This window comes from Ptychodera flava, chromosome 8 (genome assembly GCF_041260155.1).
Source record: "Ptychodera flava strain L36383 chromosome 8, AS_Pfla_20210202, whole genome shotgun sequence".
Classification (NCBI taxonomy): Eukaryota; Metazoa; Hemichordata; class Enteropneusta; family Ptychoderidae; genus Ptychodera; species Ptychodera flava.
In genome coordinates, this window is record NC_091935.1 from 29,141,400 (window position 1) to 29,169,368 (window position 27,969).

The 27,969-nt window shown below is 37.7% G+C and overlaps 1 protein-coding gene across 1 annotated transcript; it reads left to right on the top strand.

Moving 5' to 3' along the window:
* Positions 1–5,886: 5,886 nt before the first annotated feature.
* Positions 5,887–27,875, top strand: LOC139138975 (A disintegrin and metalloproteinase with thrombospondin motifs adt-1-like). Its single transcript, XM_070707631.1, has 22 exons — positions 5,887–6,322; positions 6,732–6,881; positions 7,527–7,661; positions 7,968–8,141; positions 8,661–8,825; positions 9,412–9,576; positions 9,945–10,115; positions 10,374–10,544; positions 11,250–11,423; positions 16,985–17,158; positions 17,505–17,675; positions 18,447–18,623; positions 19,210–19,380; positions 19,917–20,114; positions 20,571–20,747; positions 21,129–21,299; positions 22,487–22,657; positions 23,894–24,064; positions 24,909–25,085; positions 25,410–25,546; positions 25,926–26,130; positions 26,477–27,875. The coding sequence occupies exons 1-22, from the start codon at positions 6,244–6,246 to the stop codon at positions 26,575–26,577; spliced, it is 3,585 nt and encodes a 1,194-aa protein (XP_070563732.1). The 5' UTR covers positions 5,887–6,243; the 3' UTR covers positions 26,578–27,875.
* The last annotated feature ends 94 nt before the right edge of the window (positions 27,876–27,969 follow it).

Sequence of the window (27,969 nt, forward strand, 5' to 3'; positions counted from 1 at the left end):
TGATAGAGGAGTTATTATTAAAATTCCCTTCATTATGTAAAATTAGTCATTCTTTACAAGAGCAAGAGGTAAAGTTTAAATAATTGATCGTTGTTATCTGTCATCTAATTATTACAATAAGACTATAGCGTACAAGAAGCAGTTTTGGCTTTTTTGAAGTTTTCATCAAAATTCATAGTTTTAGTAGCATTTTTCTTGTCCAATTTTTTTTTTGTGATCAAGTTACTAGTCTTTTACTATCTCTATCACTTTGCAGTAAAGTCCTTAATGCATTCCAAATTTTTTTTCTGTTACACTTTCTGTTACATTTCTGTTACAATCTTGTTTTGTAATACATTTTCTACTTTTGAAAGTATCTAGCAGCATGAATGAACAGTTCCAATATTCATACTATTTATTCAGATATGCACAGATACTATTGTACCATATCATGGGAACAGTTATATTGTAGTTTATACACAGTAACTAAAAACTTGCTTGTATTTTATTGTGTACCTTTATTATTACAAAATGAATATTCATGTGTCTTTTGCATACTTTCAGGCCACAAAGTTAATTCAATGGCAAGGCTGTTTGAAATTTTACTTGAAATCACAAGAATTATCAGTGCATGCAGGGCAAGACAGGCAGATGCCAAAAAAGGCCCACACCCCACAGTAGGGCTTATATATACTGTGTATCAATTGCAGTTAATTGAATGTAAACATGATTTGATATTTTTTATTTATCCCTGAGAAAGATCAATGTACAAGTGATATACACTTTATACAGGCTTTGCTGTGAAGAAGAGTTTTGTACGATGGCAGCCAATAGCTTCCTAGCAGGAAGAAACTGATCATTAACCGTTATTTCAAGTAAACTTTAAAATATCATAGCTGCATTAATGGTTGTTTGCATTATTCAAACGTGTGTAATGCATGTATTCAACCATAGCTCTTCAAATATGCCCCAGAGTTATTTATTGATGATAAATTGAAATTAAAAGCTCTATAGATGTTGAGTTTGTCATCTCAGGTTTAACGTTAACTTGTAGAAGGTATCTCACAATTTTGCATGTATGCATATTTTATGTGGTTGTACAATGATTATGAAATATTTTATGTTGTGTTCATGTAGTATGGTATTCCTGGTTAAAGTTAATTTGCTGTAAATACTAAGACCGTGTGTACAAATGTCATTTCACAAATAAAACTGAGGAAATGATCACTGTTCATGGTTTTGCAGAGGAGAATGTATATTAAACCGGTAACTCTCGGTAGGGCCCTACCGAGAAAAATCGATAAAAATGGGCGGAGCAAAACATAACTAATATGGTATCTTTGTGAACAAAAAGTAGCAAATTAAAACAGCTGGTTGAACACCTCCAAAAATAGAACGTGCACGCCACATAATGTAAACATTGACTGCACGGTGACTTTACGTATACTATTTTCACCCAATTTTACGGTTTACTTTCCATACGATACATCCACTCATTTCCCCCATAGGTTTGTCTTGAACATAGACTTTTTCGAAGTCTTACTGGAGCAGAGGTTCGGCGCGGCTGTCGCCTCGGATTTGTACAAACCGTGATGACGTTGCCAGGCGATCGATCGACACTCCTTAGATCTCATGCGTCATGGTATACGTTTCTCATTCGAAAACGAAGCGTTTGTCATTGTATTCTGCGCGTTTTTGAATGATTCAACGTAATGCATATCATGGCAGTGGCAATAGCTATCCGCATCTTTGTATACGGGTAAACGATGGAGAAATCCAACGAGTAGTTTTTTTGCCACGGGATCTATTTAATCGGAGTTTTCCTCGGCTCTGAGTCAGTCATAGCTGTGGGTCCATAGCTGTGGTGTTTTCAGACGGGATTCTGCCTTTACGGGCCGGTTTTGACTTTTACGATTTTTAACCCCGCCACCACAGCTATGGGATATTCCATAGACTAGCGTCCAAATCCGCCGCAAGCACCCTTTGCGCAAGTTTGCTCGACGATATTTCGAAAAATTTTCCATCCAAATTACAAATTGCCAACACTCATCGACAGCTTGGTTATTAGGGACTCACCAGACCAGAAAACGCTCAAAATTCACTGAAATATCGCCTTTTTTCTAAGTTTGCGCGACATGACTACACGTAGACCGCCATTTTGCTAGCGTAAAACTGTTGGTCGAGGATCCCTGCAGTACGTCACTACAGTGACGTAGGGCCGTGACCTCTCAACTTCTGAACACAAACTAACTTACGGCCAGCATCCGCGCGGCACGCCACGAATAATTATAGATCCTAGGACTGAACTTTTTTCCCCCAAGTAAAAGTTTGGTTTTAGTTTTGTGAGACTGGGAATGTCCATAAGACGAACGATGGTCATCGATATCACACGATGAATCTCTCAGTTTGTGTTTAGAAGTTGAGAGGTCACGGCCCTACGTCACTGTAGTGACGTACTGCAGGGATCCTCGACCAACAGTTTTACGCTAGCAAAAATGGCGGTCTACGTGTAGTCATGTCGCGCAAACTTAGAAAAAAGGCGATATTTCAGTGAATTTTGAGCGGATTTCTGGTCTGGTGAGTCCCTAATAACCAAGCTGTCGATGAGTGTTGGCAATTTGTAATTTGGATGGAAAATTTTTCGAAATATCGTCGAGCAAACTTGCGCAAAGGGTGCTTGCGGCGGATTTGGACGCTAGTCTATGGAATATCCCATAGCTGTGGTGGCGGGGTTAAAAATCGTAAAAGTCAAAACCGGCCCGTAAAAAGGCAGGAATCCCGTCTGAAAACACCACAGCTATGGACCCACAGCTAAGTCAGTCATAGTTACATCACTCTTGCAGGGAGTCTTGATTGCAGTCGTATTTGCCTTGATAATGAAGCACCGTTTTGTCCAAACGCCGTCCTAGAAATGCCGCATTTCAGGAAAGAACGGGAAAAATCAAAACAGTTCTGAAAGAACAGCAAATTCGCCTACTAGATGTCCAAATTTATCGAGTGTGGTTATTTCAATGGACGACGTTGGACATTTACCACAATGCTCAACGGCCGAGTCGTCTACCAAATTTTGTAGAGCTTTTGTCTTACAAACAATCCTTTCCTCATTCTACCTTAGTTTAGCGAGGCAGGGCTGTGTCTCCATTATAAAACGTAGTTTTCCACAGTTCTTGGATGGTAGTTGTAGTTTCCTTTTCAAAATTTCGTTGTCTCATGAACTCGGCGCTGTCGCGGATGGGAGGGTACCGACGACTATTCCCCCGGCTTCGATTACAAGTTTTATGGTGACCGAAATGAAATGTGGTGTCGATTTGTTGTCTTATGATTATTTCAAAAAGCTTCTGAAAAATACTTATTTTAGAAATCAAACCTGTTAATATTTAATCACCTAAAATAAAATCAGAATAAAGTGATCGCATGATCTCTCGGAGTATTTATTTCAATGTTCATCCCTCCTTATAAAATGGTGAGTTCTAGTATTTCGCTACTTTGAACGATCCCGCCAAAATCGAGCGCACTTGCACTTCTACACTCTCCACGCAGTCGCGATACTAGTTCATTACAAACGCGTGGTAGTCAGAGTTAATCACACTATGTCAACTGGCTTTATGAAGATAGCGGTCACTGATGAGCACTAGAGGTAGCCTCGGGAATTTTCTTTGCCAGGAATGAATTGGAGCTAGCTGTGATGGGGATCGAGCGCGGACATTAAAGTGCAACTTATGGGACTGATTGATACGGTGACCTCAGCTGCCGCCGGCGACGTTTGTCAACTCGACGTCTGATCAGCATATTAGTGACCCAGCAGTGACGACCGAATATGCCGAAGGCGATAGCAGGCGTCAAAAAAAACCCAGTTTTTGTCAGCACATTGGATTCTGGAGGCTACTTGTTTTGTGTTACATAGGCATGCACGGCTTTAGATCGGGAAAGAAAATGTATATCACTTTTGGAAACAGCTAAGCGTAAGCGATAGTTACGCATATCGCATTGCGATGATTGCGCTTTCAACAGTACGTTGACTCGAGGGTAAAACTTGAAATTTGAAAAGAAGACAGAAGATATACAGACAGTGTAGCTGTGTAGACAAAGTGAGAGATCATGCCAGAATTTGTGCTGGTACTTGTCCGTGGTCTCAACCCGAACATACCAGACGTTCTTTATGTCGGGCATTTTTGACAGTATAGGCCTTCCTGTCTATGTCTGTAAAATGTATGGCTCAGGTAGGCCAACATAAATGAAAACGGTCCTTTTCAGGAACAACAAATTTCCAAAAAGAGAACTACCTAATCAAATGTGTTTGCATGTATTTATTATACACAGTGTGTGTGCGTTTGTATCTTTCGGTACGCTCCGAGTATTTGGTGTTTTTCCCCGCGTTGAACAATCAACGCTACGTACGTAAAAAGTAAACAACGTATCGCTCATGACTCATTTGCAATTTGCATATCATGTCAATCATGCAGATTCAAACTGAACATCGAACGTTATACCGGCGATATTACCGGCAAATATTTTATCCTTTTCCTGGTTCCAGACGTCATTTCAAATTTAATTTCGTCAGAAACCAAGTATATTGTGCTCCAAATACTTATACACATATCCCTCAATTTCAAAGAAAAAAATTAATCGGTAGATTTCTAAATTGACGGTTTTCATTGACGACGTCCAGAGCGTACCGAGTACGTTTGAATATCCCACCATTATGACCACTCTCGTAGGTTCTCGCGCTTTTATACGGGAGTTGGGGCTTTAAGTAAAAATGTTTGACCAACTATCAGACTTAATTTATTTCTTTTACAAATGCAGGGTTTGTGTATATATCTTGTGTTGTTGAAAACATTATAGAATTTTATCCCTTGCTTGTTGCAACACTGACCAATATTGATCTTGTATAAATATTGTTGTAAAATGTATTGTAGTAAAAATGACCTTTGTCATTAATTTTTGAAAGTAAATTTTGTTTTGTGTTGATTTTCATTTATTTGTAATAAATATTGAAAACTTACAGGTTTGTATGTAATTTTGTCATCCCTGTAGTATTCCCTCTGCTTCAGTCAGAAACATACAGCTCTGTGACTTGTATACTCATCAAATTTTACCAAATTTTTCCATTTGAATTTAGTTTACAGGTAGGGGAGGGACTTAATGTTCTTAATCATATAAAGCAAACAGGACTTACTCTGAAAGAAAAGTTTTTGTCAAAAATAACATTTTTAAAAGTTCAACCTGAGCGTATGCCGTTTGTTATTAAGCAAAATGAGAACAGTGCGGTAGTTCTTCAAAGCGAGAACTGCTATTCCCTACATGAAGACCCTGTGTGCCTCACAATGGAAATGGCTGTGTATAAAATTATTTTAGTCACTTGTTCTAACTGGATATCACTGCTCTGTAAGAGATTTTGGGCCAATCAATAACATTGGCTATGCCAGCAAGTATATAAATCCTCCCACACTCAATTCTAAACAGTTCTTACTTTTGCCGGACAATTTTCTATTGAAACTAAACTGTATCGTATGGCGTAACGAAGGCAATTTAAGTGAGTAGAGTAAACCGTGATTAAACCTACGAGTGGTTCATTGAACTGGCGTTCGACTGGTTGTGATACTTTGTAATGTTGACTACAGAGGGCGCTGCTATGCATGTGTCAGCATGATGGCATGAGCGGCATGTCAATTAAAAAGTTCTGCGCCTGTTACCTCCAATGCTAGTGGGTCACAGATATGTCCCGCAGGTATCTGATTTAGCGCTTTTCACTGTCAAGAAGAGATGAAATAATTTCTCTGAAGTAGAATGGCAGCTACTCGGGTACGGGTAGCTTGATTCAAACTTTCAAACTTTGGCATCAGCCACAAATCACGTATTGGACGCGACTTTGCGAGAACTGTTTTGCCAGTGCTGTCTGCTGTTTCATGCTAGCCGTTGTCTGCTAGGATCGACTGCAATGTTGTCCATGGTGGAGTGATTAAACGGTCTTTAATGATTGATGACTCGCCAACTCACTGTCGAAATTGGAATCCCGTGTCGGAGGTCTTCTGCACTATACTGGACATGAAACTTTGACAACCGACCCCGGCGCAACGTCACAACGTTGATTATGATTCTGAACATGCTCCCCGCTGTTCCTCTCAGTATGCTCACTGCCATTTGACCTGAACTGTACGTTTCTCGTAATAGCAGTATAATAAACGTCGATTATAAAGCGAACAGTCACAGGGAGTGGCCATTGCCGTTGATAGTTCGCAAAAGTCCTCTACAGGGATAATCATGAAGCAGCATGATGTTAGGCATGCATGTGCCTTGCCCATTTTCTTCATGTTGCTGGTCCTCTGTTCAATATTTTCACGTAAGTATCCCATCATCCATGGTAAAGTATCAGGGGCGCACCCAACATTTTTTCAGTGCATTGTAGTATAACACCAAGTTCTTAGGAAATGTTCTTAAGTTAATTATAAAATTCTTGCAGCTATTCTAAAATTGGAATGTTTGCTCATATCTCTGTCAAAAACTACATTTTTAATCGGTTACTGGCGAGCGAGGGGAAGTATAAAGCCTTAAAGGATCCAGCTTGTTTGTACAAATACTAAATTGACAACTTGAATACGGAAAGACTGCGCACCTGAAGTATTCTGTCCAGCTAGGTCACTGATGGTCATCCCTCAAGTGAGAAGTAATACAGGTAATAGCTATAAACTCAATTTTTCTAGGTTTTGCATTGATCTTGATACGTCTTTATATTCATTCTCTGATGGCAGAAAACGCGCAGGGCCAGGCATGGTTTCCATGGAGTTCATGGAGTTGCGATGTCACCTGTGGAAACGGTACACAGACACGAACACGAAGCAATCCCTACACCAGTGAGTCACAGATAGACGAATCGGCATGCGTTATGGAGGAATGTCCGAGTAAGTGATGCAGATTTTATTGTAATCATTGGCAAGGTTGTTGTGGACCTTAAAGACTCTCAGTACATTGGAGCAACTTAACAAAAACTTAGGTTTCTGTTCTGCTGAAATAATACTACAGTAGGCATTGTAGTGTTAGTTAAGTTTGTTTGTTAAGTTTCAATAGTGTATACTTACAATGTAACACCATCTTTCAAAACTTCTAGAGAGGCAGTCTCTCTGTAAAATTTTGCTCAGTTTGATTCTTAAGATTAAGACAATCATACATAGTAGACAAAGAGATGAGAGTTGATTGTTTAACCTGCTTTGCATTCATCATTTGTAACATTCTAATCTGCAAACTATCAGAATCAATGTAGATCACAGTCACTTGAACAGTCTGAAGCATACACAAAACTTGCCTTTTTGGAGATGGTTCCAATGTTTTGTTCTGCTGTCCCTATGCAGCTGCTTCAAAATATTTTTCCTGAACTAAACATTGGTCTATTGTGCCAGAATTCACACTAGAAGATTGAAATCCCCACCTCCAGACACGAACAATGATTCAGGGTATCAATAATATTTATGCAGCTAACTTTGCCAACTGTTGGCCTGTTTAGATTTTCCTTGTTTAAATAAAAACATTTCATATTGGAATTTTAACAGAGGTATGGAATGAATGGACATCATGGTCTTGTGATGTTACTTGTGGTGATGGAACACAGACCAGGCAAAGGTCAGAGGTCAACACAGGAGAAATACAAACTGAAGAGGAGCCATGTCCGGACAATCCTTGTCCAAGTAAGCTGCAGTCACAAAAAGTCAAACTGTGCATTTTGTGGAGGATTAAGTATATAATGATCAGAAATGGAATTTTTTATCACACATACATGCATACTAACCAGAAATAGTCAACTTGCTGAAATGAGTGGAAAATTTTGATCTTCAGGGACTTTCTCCCGCTTTCCTATATCATTTTGATGAAATTTTACAAAATGGAAGATATTTATTAATGGTAACAGTGACAGCAAGCATACAGACGTGAAAAAAATACAAAAGTAGACACCTGTAAAGATCATTAGATGTGGTCACTTTCTGTTTGATCAGTTGATGGTGGTTGGACAACCTGGACACAATGGTCTGATTGTGATGTCACATGTGGAGCTGGCAATGAAATCAGAACTCGATCCTGTACTAACCCAGCACCTCAATATGGTGGACAAGATTGTATGTATGCTGATGACTTCCAAGGAAGACAGTGTCTTTTGGCGTTCTGCCCAAGTAAGCTCCTAGATCATGTCAATTTTTTGTGCTATGCTATGCAGACCTATACTATGGTACATGATGCTATGCTATGCATTGCTATGCTAGGCAATGCTATATGTTATCCTATGCTATGGTAGATGATTCCATGCTATGCTAAGCTATTCTGTGCTGTGGTATGCTATGCAATGCAACGTTATATGTGATGCTATGCTATGCAATTCTACACTATACGATGTTATGTTTCTCTATCCTCTGCAATGTTATGCTATACACTACGTTACACCATACAATTGAATACTTATTATTGGTGCCCGGTCACAAGGGCTGTTAAAGAATTTTCATGTTACAGAAAATGTTTCATATTAAACACTGAGAAATCTCAGAGACTTACAAGATTTGCATACATAATTTTCTTCTTTGTTCATGACGTTCATACATGAATGTCTAGAAAATGTAATAACTTTCATTTAATTTAATTAAAATATTCAGTTCACATATATGTACATGAGTTGGCATTTTTTCATCTCATTATAGTTGATGGTAGGTGGTACCAATGGGGTTCTTGGAGTGAGTGTAGCATGTCATGTGGATCTGGAGAACGTTCTAGATACAGGGAATGTGAGGAACCACAGTTTGGAGGAGAGCCGTGCTCAGGTCCACGGAATGATACTGAGACTTGTAACACAAATCCATGCCCAGGTAATGAGTCTGGAGGAATAAAAGTAAAGCGTTTTGAATCGTTAACATGTTAAATACAAACATTGGATAATTGTCTTCTTTGTCTTTGATGGCTTTGATGAGTACCATTCTTGGAGTTGTACATCAGAATATCAACTACAACATCATATTGATTTAATTTGTCCTGCATGATATTAATTCATGTTATTTTGCAAAAACGAATAATACATTCTTTTTTCTTGGTTCTTAACTCTGATACTGCCAGGCCTGTCACTTGCCGATTAGTCAAATAAGCAACATGTGGTAAACCAAACGCACTGTAACTTTTTTACCTTTTTGGCATAGCAGATTTGATCAGTGAAAATCATATTTACAGTGTCTAGGTATTCAGGGACCTCATGTTTTGCTTCACTGATTTGAACCAACATGGACCTGATGATGATATATGAACCTGGCTGGATAAAGGTTAAAGCGTTGCCAAATATGAATTATTTCAAATATATGTACAAATTTATGATCAGAAAAGATTACCATTAAGGTGGGTACTAGCTTACTCAGTTTGTAGTCTTGTTATGACTTATTTAAAACATATTTTCCACCTGTACAGTGGATGGATATTATGACACATGGGGTAACTGGTCTGGTTGTAGTGTTAGCTGTGGTGGTGGCAATCATACCAGGGCAAGGAGCTGTATTGGACCATTCTATGATGGAAAACCATGTAATGGATCTAGCCTACAACAAGACGAATGCAATACCCAACATTGTCCAAGTAAGTTACCAGGGTTGTGTCAAAAGATTTGTTTTATATTGAGAGAATGTTGATCCTAGGTTTGATCATATGAAGCTATGAATTATAGTGTGTAACATGTATCAAAATGCCCATTTAATAATCCCTTTTGACTAATTTTCCTCTTAGCATCTTGTATTCTATTACCAACAGAAAAAATTGTCATTTGCCTGCTATCAAAATATTTTGGTTGGGAAAATGAAACAAATAATTGTTCATATAAAACGAGTTGGGAAAATAAGAGTATGTTCCCTGAGATACATATATAGCATGATTTTTATCTACAAATTTGAACGAGGAACTTATCTAGTTTGTTTCACCATATAAAATAATTCAATTTCTGTTTGAAGTCAATGGAGGCTGGTCTGAGTGGACGTCATGGTCAGTGTGTTCAACAACTTGTGATTTTGGACGCAAGCATCGCACACGTCTGTGTGATAATCCAGAACCCCAGTACGGTGGATTGCCATGTCCAGGAAAAGCAAGCCAGGGTATTAGATGTTACATCATCATCTGTCCACGTAAGTGATCCAGTCACCAATGATGTTTACATTATAGTGAGATACATTTTGAAATTAACTTAATATTAACTTATTATACACTATCCTACTTGAACAAAGTCCTATAGGAAATCCCATGGGAATTCTATAGGCCAATTTCCCTATAGAAACATGTTTTTTTATGGATCAGTCTGTGAACTTACGTTTTTTGATACACTTAGTCTGAAAAGTTACACAAAAGATGTCACCAGTACGTTTTTCTTCTTGACATTCTGACAGAGGATGGTAACTGGGGTCAATGGAATCAGTGGACAGATTGCAGTAAAAGTTGTGGCTGGGGAATCAGACATAGACAGAGGTTCTGTGATGACCCTCCACCTCTCTATGGCGGTATCAATTGTATTGGTGCATCGGCTGCATCAGAGAGCTGTAATCTTGAGAACTGTCCAGGTCAGTATCTCCTTGCGCTGATCTTCTCCATAAAAACATATCAAACAATAAACTCCAATTTTCATGTTGGTGCTAAGTTTAATTTTTACTCATGACTTTTGTTTTGGTTTGAAGACTCGTTGGCTTTTGCTTTGATTACAACTTCTTCAGAAATCGGATGAGTAAGACCAGTAGCCATTATTATAAAATCTTGACTGTTTACTTTTTATTTTTAAAAGGATTCCAACACCACTTTTGAAATAAATATTCTACTAAATATTGAGGCAGAAAAACATTCTTAAGTCATTTTGAATCAATGATGATCAGTGTTTCCAAGAGTATTGAACTGAGAACACATTATGCAATAAGTTGAGTAAGTAACATATGTATGAGTGAATGTGTACAGCAAATTTAATCTTATGAAAATTTGACTTGTATTTTCCAGTTGTCAAAATAAAACTCTACTCCTATGGACACGTCCTCTAAAGTATGTCACAGAAAAACCATGGACTGTAACGGATGTGATTGTCAGCTATATATCTCATTTGAGATGTTTAATAAATAGATAAACAAACAAACAAACAAATAAATAAATAAATAAATAAATAAATAAATAAATAAATAAATAAATAAATAAATAAATAAATAAATACCATCATGGTGTCTTGAGAGAAGCTTAATTTTCAAACTCATATCTGAATGTGTTACTTTCTGTTCTGTGTATAGTACATGCAAGTTGGGATTGGTGGGGTGCCTGGTCTGAGTGCAGTGTCACGTGTGGGTCAGGTGGTTATCGAACCAGAAGCAGGTCCTGTGAAAGACCCCCAGCAATGTATGGTGGTAGAGATTGTGTTGGCAATGGTACAATGACTGCAGAGTGTTATGTCCAAAGATGTGATGGTGAGTAGCATTTGGATAGATTTGTGTAACCCTTGAATCTTCATGTTTTCATAAACCCTATTGATTTTTGTATGGAAAAATTGACTTCTCAAAGGGATGCAGGGTTTAAAGGTACACGGTCACCGTAAATTTGCATATTCCATACATGGTAAAGGGGTGGGGTTTAGCGTACTACCTCGTAACACCTGTAGCTGTTGGTCCTCCATATTTGATACGTCAAAGAATATGCAGACGACGGTGCTAAGTATGCCATGGCTGGTCGTGTGGAGGCGCCCTTTTTAAAAAGCGGCCACCCGCGTAAAATCTGTGATTGGCTATTAAAAAACAGGTGACCGAATACCTTTAAGGAGCTCAGTGAATCTCACCCTCCAGAATCTTCTATTTGTTTTTTGACAACTGCAAGAAGATGAAAAGTGTGCAATTGGTGAATCTCCAAATCAGTACTCTCTGTCAGTGATGGCTGTCTCATGTCATAATCAACAGGTGGTTGTCTGTGGATATTGTGCACAGTAACAACCCCTTTTTACTGTAGTTTAAATAGCCTTGGTAGAGGATGCCCTAGGTTTGTTGGCAGTCCTGGGACGAGGCTATTGTTGCTGCCTCGTGTTCACTTATACTCAGCATTGCACTGTAGTGCACAACATTGTTCAAGCAAAAATTTCTTTACATTACGATAATGGAGACTGGAACGGACTTTAAAAACTGGTGCGAAGAGCAGGGTCTCGTTGAAAGTACCCTAGATAAACTGGGTACTGAGCAGATTACTTCATTGGAAGTCTTAAAGCGATGGACGTGACCGACATCAACTCACTAAACCTGCCGCTCGGACAATGCTGTTTGCTACGTCAAGCATGGAAGAAAATCACGTGTGAAGCAGCCGGTAAATCTCCAGTCCATGATGCTGACGGGAAGGGTACGGCCCCTCAGGCACCAGTCACAACAAAGAGCCTGGCTGGGGATTCGGAACTGAATCGGCTGTTAGAAGTCCTAGGAAACGATGCCTTGAAAACAGTCCTCTCTGGATCCAACAACGGCGGCAATGCAACAGCCACAGGAACCGGATGGCGCCAAAGGTGAGCAGAGCAACAAACCCCTACTCATCCCCGATTTTGTCACAGCAAAGAAGGGAACGATTGACGATACGGACGAAGCTGAACTAGTGAGCGATGGTTCCACTAAACTAGTTGTTCGTACTTCAAAAACCAGGCCAAAACCAGAACAGATTTCACTCTCTCAATGGATATCGGCGAACGCGCGTATTTTGCGTAAGCAAATAATGGCGGGAAAGCTGTCAACATCCGATATCGTCGACTATCTCGATCATACCATAAATATCGGGGACTATGCTCAGACGTTTACAGTTCCGTCGGTGATGTGTTACGATCACGAATATCGCAAAAAACAGGCGGTATCAGGCAGCAAGTGGGGAACCGTCGACCTCCACTTGTCTCTATACCATCTGAGCGCCGCACCTACCACGCAACCATCGAAACCTCAACAGAAGCAGCGCAGCTATGACAAGGCGGGCAAAGAAATATGCTACGATTTCCAAAACCCGACTGGCTGTAGTCGCAACCAATGCAAGTTTGCTCATATCTGCATAGAAAAGGGCTGTGGAAGGGGTCACCCACAATTTCGCCATAAACAAGCAGATCGAGAGACTAGTGCCACTGAAGGCACCTCACGATAGGATCCAATCACTAGCCCGCTGACAGACCGTTTGCACGTGTGGGAACGCGAATTAGAAGATGACTTTGACCGCTCATTTATTTTAGACGGAATTTCAAACGGTTTCCATATCATTGAACCTAACAGCCATCTTCGGCCTGCTGAGAGAAATAACTACTCGTCTCTGACTTCACATAAGATAGCTGCTGAGAAGCAAATCCTGGAAGAGATAGCCTGTGGCAATTATAAAGTGACAGTACAAAGCCAACGATTATTAGCAGTCTGGGTGCTATCCCAAAACAAAACAAAACAGAGTAAGACTTATCCATGACTGCAGTCAGCCTGTTGGAGATGGTTTGAACTCATATGCTACCACAGAACCATTTACTTATGAATCCATTGACAATGCAGTACGTCTGTGTAAGCCAGGCTGCTACCTTGCCAAAGTAGACCTGAAATCAGCATATCGTGCTGTTCCTATAAGCAAAGAGTCTCAAAGCGCTACAGGTCTTAAATACAAGTTTACCGGGGATGATGACTGGACCTACATGGTTGATACTAGGCTACCCTTTGGGGCTGCTAAAAGCCCAGAGATTTTTAATCGCCTTACACAGAGTGTTACAAGGATGATCCGTCGGCGGGGATATCGTGCAATTATTGTATACCTGGATGATTTTCTCATCATAGGAGACACAAAACTAGCATGCGAGCAAGCATTCAGGGCATTGCTCCAATTACTACGGCAACTGGGTTTTACCATTAATTGGGATAAGGTAGTAGAACCAACTCAATGCCTTACCTTCTTAGGGATTCAAATGAACACAGCTCAAAGAACACTGTCACTGGATGCAAATAAGCTTATGGAATTGCAGAATATGCTGGTGTCTTGGACACCTTACAAGCGAACGACAAAGCGGAATCTGCAGCGACTTGTTGGAAAACTTAACTGGGCAGCCAGGGTCATTCGCGGCGGACGTACATTTTTGCGTCGTTTGATCACGTTAATGAATTCAGTGTCGCGGCAGACACACCATGTGCGAATCAATAAACAAGCAAAGGCGGACATACAATGGTGGGCAAACCTGTGTAGCAAGTTTATGGCACGGCTTTCTTCATTGAAGACCAACCGTTGCCCCAGCAGGACTTTGTCACCGATGCGAGTGCTATAGCGGGTGCAGGCTATTTTGCGCAAGACTGGTTCTACACGCAGTGGCAGGTAGACCACCCTGACGTGGCTGGCGGACATATCAACAACAAAGAACTCTATACAGTTTTATTGGCATGCAGGCGTTGGCATGAACGATGGCATAATAGACATATAGTCGTATACACTGACAATATGGCCTCCCTGTATATGATAAATGCAGGCACATCTCGCGATGAGCAAAGCATGGGGTGGCTGCGCGAACTGTTTTGGCTTTCGGCCACATCCAACTTCTACATTACAGCACGTTATGTGCCATCCAAGGCAAACAATGCAGACTCTCTTTCACGGATGCATGATCGTAAACATTATTTTTCAGCCATGAGCCTGCTCCGGTCGGAAACTTACCCATTGAAAGATTGGAGAGAACACATGTCTGATGATTCATATTCTTATTTACTACAGGCTCTGTCTACTGGCAAGTACGACAACTGGATCAGGATCTGGACAAGTACAAAGCAGCAGCATATGCAGAAACCACCAAAAGGACATATTCCTCCCAAGGAAAGCCTTCCTGAGATTTGTATGTACTTCGGTATCCTGAGATTTTGTATGTACTTCGGTATCCTTCCGGTACCATGCTCACATCTGACAGTAGCTCGTTATGCTGGTTTTCTTGCAAGAACATTAAAGCCAGCAAGCATTCCTGGGTATTTGAACATTATAAGACTGATGCATGCTGAGGTTGGTGCTCCCAATCCGTTAGAAAACAATTGGTTGCTAGCAATAGTAAAACAGGGAATTAACCGGTTACATGGGAGCCCACCAAAGCAAAAACTCCCCATCTCTCCTGCGATACTTGCAAGTATGTACAGTAGTCTCGACTTGTCAATCCCATTTAATGCAACCTTTTGGTGTACATGTTTAATTGCATTCTTTTCCTTTGCTAGGAAGTCTACACTTTTGCCAGTGTCTCATGCTAAACATGATCCGTTGAGATCTCTTTGCAGGAAAGATATTGCCTTTACTGATACTGGAGCTGTGATATCCATTAAGCAAACAAAAACCATCCAGTTTGGACAGAGGATACTGGAAATTCCTATCCCTGAGATTAGCGGTTCCCCCTATGCCCAGTTGCAGCACTCAGGCACATGGTTGAGTTGTCTCCAACAAAATCTCCCACAGATCCACTGTTCTCTTATGTCACAACAGGAAAGTCATATAAAGTGCTGGCCTCCTTAACTCACTCACAGTTTGTAAAGACATTGAAACTTGTGCTCCGTGGTGCTGGGTATGACCCCTCCGATTACTCTGGACACTCTTTTAGGAGGGGAGGTGCTACTTTTGCATTTAGTCTGGGTATTCCTCCATTGCTCATTAAACATCAAGGGGATTGGAAGTCAAATGCTTTTGAGCGTTACATTGTAATTAGTGCTGATACAAAGTGCAAATTGGTTAGAGCTATTGCCCTAGCAATTAGGCAATAGATTATGATGCGGGTTAGTGAACTGATATCTTTGTAAATAGGCTGTGCTAGCAAGTGAGCAGCCGGGAGTGAAAAAAAAAAAAAAAAAAAAAAAAAAAAAAGCAAAATATATATATTGATTTACTTTGGTTGGGGGTTTGGCGCAAGTTGGCTATTTATGTCAACTATAAATAAAGTTGACCTTTGACCCCCAACCTTCCGTGTTTGTTGTTGCGTTGTGTTAAGGATATTTAAGTGCACAGTAACAACCCCTTTTTACTGTAGTTTAAATAGCCTTGGTAGAGGATGCCCTAGGTTTGTTGGCAGTCCTGGGACGAGGCTATTGTTGCTGCCTCGTGTTCACTTATACTCAGCATTGCACTGTAGTGCACAACATTGTTCAAGCAAAAATTTTCTTTTTGTATTCATTGGCGCAAGTTGGCTATTAATGTCAACTATAAATAAAGTTGACCTTTGACCCCCAACCTTCCGTGTTTGTTGTTGCGTTGTGTTAGGGATATTTAAAAAGTAATATTTACATTCTCTCCAAATAACAGTTATTATAATTAAGTTGTACTTTAGATATTGTATGCAAACAAACAAGTTGAGGCATTTTGTGTCTACTAGATAGATGTAACTTTCTACAATAGTTCACTTTTAGTTAACATTACCGCTAGTTCAGTTTAGTTTGGTGTGTCTAAAACACAACAGGCATCCAACATGTACCATACTTGTCAAAATTTGACATCTCAGTAATATAGTGCCTCAACTACTGTTATGGCTTGATGCCAAAAGGGGGTGTTGCTAATGATCTCTTGAGTACAATATGTTCAACAATTGCACAAGGTTTAAAAACTTAAAAATTTCCAGCAAAGTGTGCTCCTTGCGACAAGCACACAAATGAAATGATAATAATAATCAGAGTTTCGTACTCTTTTAATTTTTTTACAAGCTTTTTATTGAAAAAAGCAAACATAAAAGAAAAGTTGCAATATAGTAGCAAGACAATCTAAACTCTGCTGAAATTTACAGATTGCATTTGTCATCACTGCCATTTAATATTCAAACTCACATTCAAAATTCAAGGTATTCAGCCATTCAACTTGTCTTGGTACAAAAAATATCAAAAAATCATAGTTTTGTACAGTGTAATGTAGTAATTTCACAGTCTTGTACTTTTCTATATGGTTATTGGAGACCATTGGTAGGACGGTAGTGTAGTTCACTGGTTTGTTAAGGTATACCTGACAGACAAATGATGTAATTTATCAATGAACTTTTCAGATGATGGTAGTTGGTCAGATTGGACTGAATGGAGTGAGTGTAGTAAGAGTTGTGAAGTTGGAACCCAATACAGGAACAGAACATGTGATGACCCAGCTCCCACTCCACCTGATGGTGAATACTGTAGAGGACCAGGCATTGAAACTAGACAGTGTAATATACACATATGTCCTGGTAAGCCATGACTGGAATACTTTTTTACATATCAATTGCATGTTGAGTGAATATTGTTACGCCATAATTTGGTATGTCCATGTCTTTCCTGTGGAAAAATTGATTGATATGCATTGAAATAGGGATGAAAGTCTTCAAATGGTCACAGATGGCAAGGTACATGGAATCATATCATCCGAGCAGATTGACTGATTTTATGATGAGCAATCATGAACTATTTCAGCACATCCTTGGCGAATCGTGTATTTACTTTGTAACGATGTAATTTGCATACATTGAGGTATGAAAATTATACTGTTTCTTAGTTCCATTCTGTATATGCTGTCTCAATATTTCTATTTGACAGTACATGGTGGTTATTCCAAGTGGTCACCATGGACAGAATGCCCTGTGACATGTGGTGGTGACACTGTGACCAGGTTCAGGACATGTACCAATCCACCACCATTGTTTAATGGTAATGACTGTGATGGATCTCCTACTGATGAAAAAGACTGCAGTACAAATGGATGTCCTGGTAAGTCCTAAAACAGCAAACAAAACAAGTTTGTAACTTACGGTAGAATGAAACATGAAGATGGATGTTCAGAGTCTCAAACTTTTACAATTCTATTTTGGTCCACTATTTATGGTGGTTCATATTGAAGGTCATGGAGTAAACAAAGTGTTCACTGACTTATTTTTTGTGAAAATGGAAAATTTTACCCTATGGTGTTAACATGGTGATGCTAACAAGTTTTCAAATATCAGGAAAAATTTCATAATCTGTTTCTCTTGTAGCAAATTTTTTCACAGTGACCCCTGATTTTTTTCTTAAGAAAAGGAATCAGTGGTTTAAAATTTCCATAAGGAAAGTTTTGAGCAAATGTGTGTTTCAATTTGGAGGCTTATACTGCCCTATGATCATTTCTCTTTTATTCATGGATTTCTTTACCAGGAAGGCTGCAATGTCTGTGTCTTTCCTACTGTATATTATATTTTGTGGTTAAGACCTTCAAGAAGACAATTTTAATATTACTTAAAGGTAGTCTATAGCTGTGTTATGTCAGTGTCATTTAGCATTATAAAAAGAAGCTCTGGAGATACTCAATGTTTGTGAAAAACTTTAAAAAATGATGACTGCTCTAGGCATACAGGATATTCAAGTTCTGTATCAAAAAAGCACGAATACAAAACATGCCACTGTATTGGGAATGATTTACACAAATCTATTATTTCAAAAGTTGACAGTTTATGTAATCGAATAAGATATAGGGTCTATGATATGTGTGACTTTGTGCACATGCAGTCAATGGTGCATGGACTCAGTGGTCCAGTTGGAGTGAGTGTTCTGTGATGTGTGGTGGTGGCAACTCAACCAGAGAGAGGACCTGTACAGATCCTGCACCTGCCTGGGGTGGAAGAAAATGCCCAAGAAGAGATGAATTCTTCCAAAGAGTGGATTGCAATACACATCATTGTCCAAGTAAGTCAGTCCTAAAGAGTTATTGTCAGGTGATATGTCCAGTAGACGCAAGATTTAAATGTACTGCAAACTACAAACCTGTATCATTCAAGAAATGGATATGTTGGGTGTATGTTTTGGTGTACTTGTTTCTCCCTCTGTTATATTTTTTACAGATTGATAGTCCTGTAAGAATGTCATGACAAATATTGAAAGTTTCAGGAAGCAATGTTGAAATGCTTCACCAACATAAACTTTTAAAAAGTCTCATCTGTGACGTGTTGTTATTTGTAATTCAAAGATCTGTTTTGTATCAACCAACGTCGGTTTAAAGGTATACTGTCACCTGTTCCAATTTTGCCACAGTTACCATGGAAAGAGAAAATCTAACCAATCACAGAATTCAAGCAGGTGACCACTTTTTAAAAAACGCGCCCTCACATGGGCATTTTGAAAACCAAGGAACGCCCCTTTGACCATATATGGGCATATTTAGATTACAGGTGACTGTATACCTTTAATACCTATACTTTCTACCCATGTAGGTTACTTCCTACCGTTCTACCCAAGTGGGTTATACTCACCCATGTTTTTCTTTTCCTAACAGTTCCTGGTGGATTCAGTGAATGGAGTGGCTGGGCAGAGTGTCCAGTCACTTGTGGCGGTTTCACATTGTTCCGTAGTAGAGTTTGTAACAACCCTCCACCACAGTATGGAGGTGATGATTGTGATGGTTCTCTGAATGATACAATGATTTGTAATGGAAATTCATGCCCAAGTAAGTTGAATACTGGTACCATGTATTCACAAGTATGTACTGGCATGGTCCTTTTACAATTGCAAGCAAAATGTCAATCTCCATGCCTTAATCTTGTCAGGATACAGGCAAAGCTATTGACTTTTAGCTTTCATCAGAATAGCAAATTCTACAATTTTCTTGGCCATTGTCCATCAGAGGACCCTTTTCACAGACCTATAGAAAATTGGCACTTGTTATTCTGTGTCTGAACTGTTTTAAAATCATCATTGATAATTTACATATAATATCTTCTATGCTGCTGCTTGTGTACAGTGCCAGTGCGCCCTCAGTGTTAGTTTCTGTAGTTCTATTTGTTTCTAGAAAACCAGAAAACCAATTCTATAAGAAGCTCAGTCATTTCAACAACTTTTGGAAATGACACCTTTTTTATCAGGTTAACTTTTGTCAAACTAAATAAAGATCTTTATTAGTACCACAATGCCACAGTGCTGTAGAGTGTGAGGGGTATAGATCCTGATTATGTGCGTTTATATTTCTATTTCTACCAACTCAAGTCAATGGAAGTTGGACAGTGTGGTCAAACTGGTCAGATTGCTCTGTATCCTGTGAGAATGGAACACAGACTAGGACTAGGAGTTGTAGTGATCCAGCTGCTGCCCATGGTGGATACACATGCTACGGTGAAATAGAAAATGGTGAAGAAGCAGCTGTTGAAACACAGCAACAGTCCTGTAATGAGCACAGATGCCCCAGTAAGTCTTTCGACTTTTTCAACACGGAAATCTAGAAAAGGTCACTGAATGTTATACAACAACTATTAGAGATTTACATAATGAAATGAAAAAGTCAATGAAAGTTTAATACTTATAGTAGAAAAGTTACAGTTGCTAATGTGTTGGTAATGTATTGCAAGAAATTGTGATTTACAAATCTGAAATAGTAATGCATATAAACTATCAAATATTGAGAAGACATGAATGTAGTTGTCAACACTGATATTGCATGGGACATATTGTGCAGGCTGTGTTGATGGGTAAAACTCTGAGTATTGTGAGAAGAGAAGTCCACAACGATGTAGTAGTACATGGAACAGATAATACAATGTCAAAGGTTACTGTTACAAGCCCTTAAATTTCAACTGATCTTTTTTAGAGTTGCAATATTAAATCAGATTTTCAAATTTCTCCTACAAATCATTGAAATTTCAGTTGATGGAGGTTTTGCTGCCTGGGGTGAATGGCCTGAATGTCCTGTAACGTGTGGTGGATACAAGATTTTCCGTTATCGCAACTGCACCAATCCTGTACCAATGTACGATGGACAGCCATGCCCAGAAAGTTCTGCAAGTGAATCCATGATGTGTAATGGAAACATCCAGTGTCCAGGTACATTTCAAATATTCATACACTGCAGAAGTTTTCAAATGTCGTAGAATATTTGTAAATTAGTTTTGGTCATTTGTACAGTGGATTTGAATTGGATGTAAATCATGATACAGTATTGACTTGTTTGTTGTCATTACTGATGATACTTTTTCTAGAAGAATACTGACTTTGTCTCAAGAATTTTGCAACTGCCTACCCTATCGACAATTAACCAACCATGTATGGATCAAGTGTGATAGTGAAGATGTTGAAGTGAAAGAAATTGTCCACAGAGTATAACATTGTTTTAGCTCATCAATCTATTCATTCACTTGTCAGTGACACATTAATTGTTGTTGTATTCCTGTAGATATTTAACTTGCTGTTTGATTATATTCACAGTGAATGGTAACTGGGGTAGATGGACAGATTGGACAAGATGTACAGCAGAGTGTGAAGGAGGAACACAGATTAGAATACGTCTTTGTAACAATCCATCACCAATCTACGGAGGTATTCCGTGTGAAGGACTAGAAAGACTACAACAGTATTGCAACACTCATAAGTGTCCAGGTGATATACTAAAAGCCATTTCATTAGAAGTAGTAACATTGTAACATTATCAGCATACAAAGTATTAGAAGTAGTAACATTGTAACATTATCAGCATACAAAGTATTAGAAGTAGTAACATTGTAACATCAGCTTACAAAGTATTAGAAGTAACATATTGTAACGTAATCAGCATACAAAGTATAAGAAGTAGTAACATTGTAAACATCAGTTACAAAGTATTAGAAGTAAAATTGTAACATAATCAGCATACAAAGTATTAGAAGTAGTAACATTGTAACATTATCAGCATACAAAGTATTAGAAGTAGTAACATTGTAACATCAGCATATAAAGTATTGGAAGAAGTAACATTGTAACATTATCAGCATACAAAGTATTAGAAGTAGTAACATTGTAACATTATCAGCATACAAAGTATTAGAAGTAGTAACATTGTAACATTATCAGCATATGAAGTATTAGAAGTAACATTGTAACTTATCAGCATACAAAGTATTAGAAGTAGTAACATTGTAACATTATCAGCATATGAAGTATTAGAAGTAGTAACATTATAATGTTGTCAGCATACAAAGTATTGGAAGTAGTAACATTGTAACATTATCAGCATATAAAGTATTAGAAGTAGTAACATTGTAACATCAGTTACAAAGTATTAGAAGTAACATTGTAACATTATCAGCATACAAAGTATTAGAAGTAGTAACATTGTAACATTATCAGCATACAAAGTATTGGAAGTAGTAACATTGTAACATTATCAGCATATAAAGTATTGGAAGTAGTAACATTGTAATGTTGTCAGTGTACAAAGTATTGGAGGTAGTAACATTGTTATGTTCTCAGTGAACAAAGTATTGGAAGTATCATTGTAGTGAATGATGTTCTTGGACACATTGTTTTGCTTTATTTACAGTGTTTCAATATTTAGGACAGATTGTTGTTTGAATGAGTTATTTGCTGATTTGCTGTTTGCATCCATTGATATTACATATTGTAGAGGATTGATATTTCAAAACAAAACGAAAATTAGATGTTGAAGACATAATTTTATACTTTATGTGATGAACTGTAGTATACATAATTGATGACATATTACATGATATCCTGACAAATGATATGGTATATTTTCATTTGTTTTTATGATGGCATAATTGCATTAATATCCAGTATTCAAATTACAGTACATGGGTTGTGGACTTTATGGACGCCATGGAGTAAGTGTTCTAAACCCTGCAATGCTGGTCTGAAGGAGAGAGTGCGTTCTTGTGACAATCCACCGGCCCAGTACGGAGGTGATGAGTGTGTTGGTAGTGATTTAGAGAAGAGAATATGTAATGCCTTTCATTGCCCAAGTAAGTTTGCTAGCAATTCTTTCATTGTGACAATATAAACAGTGTCAATTGCACCATACTATTGTGTGGAAAATTTTCAAACTGGACTGCAAGAATATGTCTTTGTCAAAAAATCATCTGCATGTCAACCATTAAAATGGTTGAAAATTGATTAACAATAAAATGTCAACTGACTTAAGGTGGATGACAATGCAAAAATAAAACTATTGTCATTTTCTTTATAGGCTGGGTATATAAGAATGAGAGAAAGTAGTGTTCCTATCTTACTTTTTGAGATACATTGTAAATAAATATGCTATACCATTTGATCTTGTGCAGTTTACACTACTCAATGACAAATTTCAGCCCGCAAACCTTCAAACATGTAGAGAGCTGATTAAGCCCGAAGTATCGTTATTTCCAGCTACGTAGAGCTCTAAAAAAATGTAAATTTTAGATTGTATGAAGAAAAGTGTGTGTTGCTGACCATGCAATGGAGGAACATGATAATATACATATCAAAAGCACTGAGAAAAACTGCTGAGTCAGCATATTCATCATGTTCTGTTGTACAGAAAGGCATAATCTTGCCATTTTCTCTTGAAATATGGCATGGTGACACTACTTTTTTGGATGTAATTTTAAACATGACATCTTATTCCAAGACTTTTGTGAAAGTTTCTGAATTACCCATGGAGAATCCCTTACCTTAGGTAACGGTAGTATGCACCTCAAAAGTGACAGACTTAAACTTTTTCGTAAACTTTCCTCAAGAAAACTTTCAACCATTCTCTTTCCAAATCAAGAACAAAAATTAGGGGTCCCATTGCAAATTTTGGTTCTGGAGAGAAATATACTTTTAATTAAAGAATGGCCACCATGCCAGTGTTAAAGTAACTGTATGGGAATAAAATTAAAATTTTGATTTTCACAAAATTGAGACTGAAAATTGTATGCATTCTAAGAACTTCAAAAAGTATTGTAAAAAATTGAGAGTCCGAATAGCTATTCCTGAGCTGTATTCTGCCTCAACAACAAAAATCAGCATGGAATATATACATAATCTGTGTTCCTTCATTGCAGCCATTGTAATTTGAGATATGGATGGTTCTGCTTTTGTTACTGGTTGGAAAGATGACACATAATAAATAATATTTACAGTTTGAATACATAATCTATAATTCATTAAAACAGCATCTTTACAATTCTTGACCTTGATAAGCCTACCAATTTGTTTCCTTCCAAACATTTGACCAGTTCATGGTGAATACAGTAAATGGAGTGATTGGAGTGAGTGTCCAGTGACCTGTGGTGGCGCTATTGTCAACAGAACCAGAGTATGTAACAACCCAGCTCCCAAGTATGATGGCAGTGACTGCGAAGGGTCACCAGATGACAATAAGTGGTGTGCTACAAACCCATGTCCTAGTGAGACCATTATTTCATATCTGTCCATTGGAGTCAAGTACAGCACAGAAGCAATATTTATGCGGCAAAGTTTATAGGAAACACTTTACACTAAGCTTATTTCGAATCTTTCAATCACATCTCTCTGTCTCAGTTGTTTGATAACATACAACCCAATATTGTACATTTGCGTATTCATCTTACGTGTATAAATTCAGGGTGCCATTACGTCTTTGTACATAGAATTGACTGACTCATCTCTTGCATTCGAACTCTACGAACTTGAATAAAATCAGAAAGAAAACGAACACCTTTTCAGTATGTTTGATTCCAGTTGGCTTCAGAAATTCATATATCCAATTCCAAAAATGTGATACACCTGTGCTTTAATGAGTTTCTATACTGCTTGGTGTTTAGCGTCACAGGCGTCAGACCGTATGGCATTGTTTTGTCTTTTTCGTTGCAACATCTGTACATTTTTGAGGACCATCCAAATATCAAATTAACATAAACAGACTCCTACTGTAGCAATTGGAAATGGAAGGACAAACTCACACTTGAAATAACTAAACCTTTTCCGTGTAGGGTCTTTGGTTTTTTCATTGTTTTAGTATTTGTTACATATTTAGGATACTTCATGCGATAGAAATCATTTACTTGATCTGATATTTTTTTTCTCACAAGTGAAGGCATTGATTACTGTGATATTGAGTGCTGGAAAATAATACCATTTCATAGCTCTGATACTGTCATATTTGTTGCCGCTACATGTAGAGATCACAAGATTTCAGTAAACTTTCCTTTCTCGTTTTGTAACACAAAGTCACATGAAATGACTAATTCCTGTATGTTGACATGTATTCAGTTAATGGTAGCTGGACATCATGGTCAGAATGGTCTAACTGCAGTGTGGCCTGTGGTGGAGGGGGTGTACACCTTGCAACAAGGAACTGTTCCCAGCCACCCCCACAACACAATGGTAGCTACTGTCCAGGACTTCCAACAAAGACGTATGCCTGTCTTGAAAATGAGCAATGCCCAGGTTTTTGATCGTTTACACTTTTTATAGCATATAGAATCTACAAGATAGCACAGATATTGAATATCGATATTATTTTCATTCAGCATATTAATATCTAATTTTTCTTATTCACAAGTTAATATTTTCTCACAATATTGTATCTCTATGCCATAGTAAGGTATATCTGTCCCAGACAGCAACTTTAACTTACAGCAATAGTCATTAAATCAAGATAATTGATTCCTTTGTTCATGTATCTCGATTCAGCTTCAGGCCTGAACAGATAAAATTAAAAAAACAGTAATTGTTATATTCCGTAACATGAACCATGATTATATTTTCCAGGATTGCCATCAGTACCGAGTAATTTAGACATTTCTGGCATCCTTTCCCGATCCATGGTTTCATCTCCGTACACGGTATATTTGATGTGGGATGAAGGCAATGTGACTGGAAATCCAGCAGATTATTATGTTATACAGGTAAACATACATACACCTACCACATCTTTTCTGATAAAATTCTCATCAAGTTCTCTTTATTAACATGTAATGCATTGCAGTAATACAATCACATGTCTACATGTCAATTTTATATTCGCCAAGGACTAGCAAGTTTAAATTTTTTATTTTTCCCTGTTCCTTTATTGAATCACAGGATTTCTGTTAAATGTCAAACTTTTTTCCTTTCAGTTTATGGTTTTTGGAAGAAATTACTTTCTCAGTTGAGGCACAAAATGTAAGAAATAAATCCATGATTTCTGACTGGCCATTAATGTTCAAATCAAAGATTGGTGAAGAACAGATAGAAATACTGAGTTTAAGAGAAATTGTAATTTTTCATAAATGTTTAATTTGACAGGCCAAAAGAGTACAGATTGCAGCTTTGGCCAAGGTCAATGCCACTCATTTCCAATGGCAAACATTTGGTACTGTACATGGTGCTGTGAAAAGTGTTGCATTGCGTAACAAGGGTGAGATGCAGCTACTCAGTGGTTCCTTCAAGGTCAGGATCAAAGCTGTTAACAAATATGGAGAGGTGTATTCCCAGGAGGAGACTTACGATGGTAAGTGAGTGTGGAAACTCCTTTTTTGTCAAGCCTTAAATCTCCACATCCTAACTGGCAGATAGATGGTCAGGATTTCTGTAAGTGAGTTGTTTCTAAATGAGTAAGGTTTTGAAATGTCATCTTCAAATTTGAAATTCGTAGAAATGAAAAAATTACTTTCCTGAGAGCTTTTGAGGATGCTGTCGTGGTTATCGTCTGGAGTGAACTCACAAAGCCAAAGTGAAAAACGAAATGGATTGATTTGTGCATGTGGATTTTAGGATTTTCACTTTTCATGCTGGAAGTCTTGAATAGAACTGCATTTCACTACTAAAATGTTAGCTTTTGCTTTTTTTATCTCCAGTCAAAGAGTATTTGAGTGCATGTGGAAACACAACACTGCCCTCTGTGTTCGCCTTGATAACCATGCTGATAGCTTTCATTCTATGGAGTGACATGCTGTAACCAGAAGACATGTAAAACTGGATGTTGACCGTAAAGATGTAAATATCCTGAAGGCTTTTGGGAAATTTGTTATCTCTAAAGTAGTTTTCTAGTGATAATTATAGCACTGTATGCATGTTGTTTTACCAGTTGTTAAAAATGCGTGGAAATCTGAGCAGGAATCAGTATGTCAAAGTATATTCACATTTTTTCTAGTTATCCAGAAGAAAGCAAACCATGTTTCCAATACATTATTCATTCTTTAAAAGCCTTTGTGTACAACACATTGATTTCCTTGGAGAATATGGAGTGTTTTTTCATAGATCCAGACATTCTGTACGTTCTGTGGTTTGAACGGTTCATTTTGGAATTTACAATCTTGAGTTTTATTCCTTAGAAACTGGATCTTTGTAAACAAGGCAGAATTTAGTATTGAAACAAACTCTGATTTTAAAAATCTCCATGGTTTTGACATTTTAATTTACAGGTAGACAAACATTGACAGGTAAAATAAACACAGATTGACCTTCCTAAATCTGTCATCGGATACTATTTGAGATTTACTCATGAACTTTGACAAAGATGCTGTCCTACAAATCACTGATAAAATTTATGTATTTCATTCAACTCTATTTGTGATAATACAACAATACTACAATTATGAGAAAACCTTTGTACTACATTTCTCTGCAATGCTAATTCTTAATATTCAAGTTCAGCTATTTTTATCTCTTTAGTAGATATTTTAAAGAGTTTTTCATGTTTTTTTCATACTTTATTATGTTTTTGCCAAGTTGTGCAATGTGCGTTGGCAAAGGATCTAATGAACTTCCATATCAGCTCAACTCACAGATTTGGGAAGTTTTCTGGAATAATGAACTCATGGTCTAATAATCCTTATAATAAATGGATATTTTGTGTTACAATTTGTCTTGAAATGAAACTGAAGAAACAGATGTAGATGTCTGTATAATTTTCCACCAAAGTAATGTTGATTAATGCTATCGACTTTTTTCTTTCAGAAAAATAACCAGATATTTTTAAAATTTGTTTGAATATAATATAGAACAGGAAATTTAATCATTGCTATTGTAATTACCATATTTTGATACTTGGTCGAAATCTGTAATGTAAAAATGCCCGTTAGTTGAATCCAATAAGTGCCTTTGGCAAGTCTATATAAAACCATTGTGTTTCAAGAAATTGTGGTTGTGTTGATGGAGTTTATAAATACTATATTGAAAATTTTCTGAGCAAAGATACTCTTGTTACTGCATGTTTTATTTTTCAATAAATAAATGAAAATGAAAAACCTGAAATAGTGAATTTGGTTTCCTCATTATTTGCCTAAACCATGGCGGATTGTACATATAAACTATGTAAAAATTCTCAGTTAAAATTCCATACAAGTTC